The sequence below is a fragment of the Alosa sapidissima genome, chromosome 21, assembly GCF_018492685.1.
Source record: "Alosa sapidissima isolate fAloSap1 chromosome 21, fAloSap1.pri, whole genome shotgun sequence".
NCBI lineage: Eukaryota > Metazoa > Chordata > Actinopteri > Clupeiformes > Clupeidae > Alosa > Alosa sapidissima.
Window position 1 is genome coordinate 24503752 of NC_055977.1, and position 5000 is coordinate 24508751.

The 5000-nt window shown below is 45.0% G+C and overlaps 1 protein-coding gene across 1 annotated transcript in view; it reads left to right on the forward strand.

Annotated features, from left to right (window-relative positions):
* rims3 (regulating synaptic membrane exocytosis 3) overlaps positions 1-5000 on the forward strand; it is a 60933-nt gene that overhangs the window by 10665 nt on the left and 45268 nt on the right. Inside the window, exon 2 of the mRNA XM_042075762.1 lies at positions 3751-4084. Within this exon, the coding sequence (XP_041931696.1) occupies positions 3799-4084 (286 nt within the window). The 5' untranslated portion in view covers positions 3751-3798. The remainder of the gene's footprint in view (positions 1-3750; positions 4085-5000) is intronic.

A 5000-nucleotide genomic window follows, 5' to 3' on the forward strand; every position in this document is an offset into this window, starting at 1 on the left:
TTTTTTTTTTTGGTGTGTGTGTGTGTGAAAAGCGCAGCAAGCAGTGTGATTTTACAGCCTCTCTCTCTGCACTGCACCGTACTGCACTGCACTGCACTGCCATAGAGACATAGAGGAGAGGTCAGGGAAAGAGCAGGACTGAGAGAAAGTAAGGGCTACAGAAGAAGTGAGACAGGGAGCGAGAGAGAGAGAGAGAGAGAGAGGGAGGAAGAGGGAGAGAGAGAGGGAGGGAGAGAGAGATGGGAAGAGAGGGGCGAAGAGAGAGAGAGAGAGAAAGAGGGGGAAGAGAGATTCATAAAGAGAGAGTGAGCTGGAAATATAGAGACTGAGAGACTGATAATGGAAAGAGAGAAATGGGGATAGAGGATAGAGGGAAACAGAAAGAGATGGGAAGAGGGTGATGGAGTTAGAGAGAGAGATGGGAATAGAGTGATGATGGTGAAGGGAAAGAGAGAGGGGGCTGAGCCTAGTAGCCGGTGAGTGTTGCGGTGGAGTGCAGGGCAGAGCAGAGCAGCAGAGCGGCTGCATGTTTAATGTGGTCCTGGGCTGTGGGTTTAATCTCAGCAGCATGAGTCTGCAATCACATGAGCAGAGAGGGGCACACTCTGGTCTCCACACTAGACTCCTGCGTAAAGCAAGTGGGCACACACACACACACACACACACACACACACACACACACACACACTCACTCACTCACTCACACACACACACACACACACACACACACACACACACACACACACACACACACACACACAGAGCGTTTTAGTTTATATGTATAAGTGTTTGTGTGTGTTGAAGCAAGATTTAGAGATTGAAGGCCAGATGTACTAACGCTTTTGCGCCCACTTCAGGCGTATTTGTTTCGCAATGTGCGTGTAAAATCATTGCGAGGTATGTACAAACAGGCCGCAATGATGTAAAAGCGCAAACTGCCTGTCGCGGGAGCTGAAAGTGGCAGATTGCCTTTGTCATGTCATGCATATGCATTCATGGGAGGATCCAGGGGAAAGTGGGAGTTTAGCGTAAAAAGATGGGAGGGGAAGAGTAAAGAGCGCCTAATTATTTATTCTGCGGTATGTACTAAGACTGCTCCTGACAGCGCACGTCTATTCTGCGCCTAAATACTTCCGCCTTGTAAAAGCAGGTGTTAATCCAAATTGCAGTTCAATGCGTCAATAAGAGAACCTTCAGCCAACAGAATCGCTATTTAGCGCACCAGTTTTTGTGGTGAAAGTATTTGTACTACCAAAAGCAACCTTAACTTTCGTTGGCCTTTCGAATGTCTTACTTTCACTTTCACGTCATTCACTTAAACTTTCCTACTTACTAGATTTGACCAATCTTCCATAGCCTATGTGCACAAGTAGTTTGAGTAGAACTACTGATCTTCATTATCTCCCTGCTTGTTTACATCTTATCATGTATGGTATTATTTCATGATCCTAAATGTTTGATTCTTTTTAATGTTTTAACTTCATCTAACTGCGCTTGTATGTAGGCACTGCCATTCAGTTGTGGACGTTCGTAAATTGCGTTTATGGGCGGAGAAAGGCAGAGAAAGGCGCAGTTTACACTAAGGATTGAACGATAAATACGATGGAAACTTGGGTCTGACAGCGTTCGCAATCTGCGTTGTGTCCATGACGCTGATAACACTATGTTCGCAAAATGTATGAGTGTGACTGTGTGTATTTTTGTCTGCATAAGTATATTTGTGTGTGTGTGTGTGTGTGTGTGTGTGTGTATGTGTATGTGTAGGCGAGAGAGTTTGAGTGTGACTTTGAGTGCTTTCTCAAGGTCACACACTCTCTGGCTCTAAGCTGGCGTGGAGTCATATATCCGGGTCACTGTGTAGCATGTGGAACTGGGAATATGGACCACGTTCTCCTGTAGCCTGTTGGCCCCATTCCCATGACCTTGGCTGACCTTTTGGAGCTGCCTGACTTTAAGTGTGAGGGTATACCAAGGTGGAGGGATCACTTCAAGTCCTGCCTTTGAGGATGAATCACAAACACACATTTTGTTTATAATGTTGATGTAAAATATGTAGGGCTTGTAAATGTCAGACAGGTACAAACCAGAACAAATAAGAACAAATACAGTGTTGCTTACGTACTGTAGGAGCTATGACTAATACAGCTCAGTTATCTCCCTCTCTCTCTCTCTCTCTCTCTCTCTCTCTCTCTCTCTGTCTGTTTTACTTCTCTCTCTCTTCCTCTCTCTTCCTCCTCTCTCCCTCTGGATGTCAATGTTGTCTGTACCTTCATGTCCCCTGCTGAGTTCTATGTCATGGTTTGAAAATGCTTATTATAAGCCCACTGATAATGTGTCAGTTCTGTTTCATAAAAAAAAAGGAACGTGCTGTGTTAGAGGATTTGTGGCTTCTGTTCATATGGCAGATGGGGATTTGCTTTTGAATGTTGCTAGCGTTTCACTGCCAGTGCTGTTAGTCGGGCGATTAGACGTAATGTTGTTGTTTTTTTTATCAATATCCACGCTCTCTGTAATGGGGAAAAGTCAAAGGAAAGGGCTTTTAAAAAAAGTCAAAGTCTCTCTCGTTCTTAATTTGTCTCTGTCATTGCGAGTTCTAAGTGCTCTAACGTTAGAACTCGCAATGACAGAGACAAATTAAGAACGAGAGAAGTGTTTTAGCGTTTTAAGTTTTGTAAGTGCTTTAACGTTATACTGGCTTAGAGTACTAAGTTGGATGTTGCCAAGATGGGTATTGGACAGATAGGTTAATGAACGCTAGCATCAAGGTGGAGAGAAATGCTCCACGTAAAACAATCACAGACTAGCAACAGACAGGGTGTGGTCTGTGATTCTAGTCTCAATTGAAGGAATTGTGTGTGTGTTTGTGTGTGTGTGTGTGTATGTGTGTGTGTGTGTGTGTGTGTGTGTGTGTGTGTGTGTGTGTGTGTGTGTCATTTGATTGGTTGTATGATTCTCCAAGGCTGTGGCATGCCTGCTCTAACTACAAACAAGCTGTACTGACTATGTTTTCTTGCTGCAGGCATTCCTCTCTCTCAATTCAATTCAATTCGATTTAAAAGTTGCTTTATTGGCATGGGACTGTGTGGGAACAGTGTTGCCAAAGCTAAGGCAGCAGAGGGCCCTTCGCCAAGAAGTATGGCCATTTTTTGGAATTTGGGGAAGAATGTCCATCTTAGATTTTCACACTTTTCACAGTGTGGAAAGAAGTTCTCCTCTGTCTCAACCATCTCTGCCTGACAGTGACCACATATTATTTGTTCTCTTGACAGCCAGGTTTTTCTGCCAGCCTGTTTCTATTGCTCTCTCTCTCTCTCTCTCTCTCTCTCTCTCTCACTTTCTTTCTCTGTCCCTTGTTTAAATCCTTGGTGGAATCAAGGATTGTAATAGAATACAGTGTAAACTGATAATATGATAAGTTGACATGGGAGAAACGCAGTTCTGTCAAACAACTCAGGAAACCTAATTTATAAATTATTACATTGCTTTCATTTTAAATTGTTAAAAGGTTTTTCAAGAATTCTCTCTCTCCTTCACACACCCACATACTCACTCTAAATAAGCTGTATTGGAATGACCAATAAATTCATGTTTACATTACCAAACATACATTAAACATAGACAGACGTTCGTAACACATACATAGTATAACATATAACAGAGGCAGCATTGTAGGGTACGCAAAGCATTGTGTAGGCTCCATCATCTCCACTGACACGACGTTATATGTCTCTCTCCCGTTCTCTCCCGTAGCCTCTTCCCGTGCGTACGCCCCCTTACCCACAGGCCAGTGCAGGGACCATGATGCTCAGCGGCTCGGTAGACGTGCCCAGTCCGGGCGGGATGAGCGCGGCGGCGGCGCGGAATGTGGTGCGCAGCTCCAGCATCAGCGGCGCCATGTACAGCCTGGAGAAGAGCCCCAGTAGCGGGGTCGGGGGAGGAGGAGGAGGAGGAGGAGGAGGAGGAGGAGGGGACGCCGGGGTCCTTGCCGGGAACAAGAAGCGGCGCTCCAGCCTCGGGGCCAAGATGGTGGCCATTGTGGGCCTCTCGCAGTGGAGCAAGAGCACCCTGCAGCTCAACCAGCAAGGTGAGGGGGTGGGGTGTGTGTGTGTGTGTGTGTGTGTGTGTGTGTGTGTGTGTGTGTGTGTGTGTGTGTGTGTGTGTGTGTGATGGGAGTGTCTATATTAAAAGGTGTTTGTGTGTGTGTGAGTGTGTGTGTGTGTGTGTGTGTGTGTGTGTGTGTGTGTGTGTGTGTGTGTGCATTTTCAGAACATGGTTACCAAGGATTTCTGTGCATTGGGGAAAGATATATTCTAACTCCAAAGACATCTTGTTGACAGCATGCTGTAAACAGATATAGGCATTTTAACAGATATATTGAATGTTTCGGTTGCTGTTACAGATACATACCTTAGGATACATAAGGATGCCTGAAGGATGTTTGTTTGTGTTGTGTAAAGAGGCTTTTGTATAAGGAAGCTAGTGGTTGTTTGTGTAGCAAGTGGGTGTTTTATATGTATTTTGTGTGTGTCAATCTGCAGTGTTGGTTGCTATGGATCTCTAAGTGTGTGTGTCTCTGTGAGTGTGTGTGTGTGTGTGTGTGTGTGTGTGTGTGTGTGTGTGTGTGTGTGTGTGTGTGTGTGTGTGTGTGTGTGGCTAGTGAAGGTGGCTGAGTGTCTCTGGTAGCTCAATAGTAAGCCCACACAGCTTAAATGGTGGTGCTATCAGCACCAAGGTCACAGAATTAATTTCCAGGAAGCTTAAGCTCACATGTTTCCCCTCATTATGCTCTGTAGAAATAAATGAATGACTGGGAGGACGTATACATGGCCTGCTAATGTGGCCTAATGGTTCTGTAGTTATTTGTCACAAATTATGCCTATTTTGGTGTTTCTAATGAAAACATGGTGTCCTGTTTCACTCTGATTAACTGGTTCAGTTTGAGGAGGTTAGGAGGTGGTGTGTGTGTGTGTGTGTGTGTGTGTGTGTGTGTGTGTGTGTGT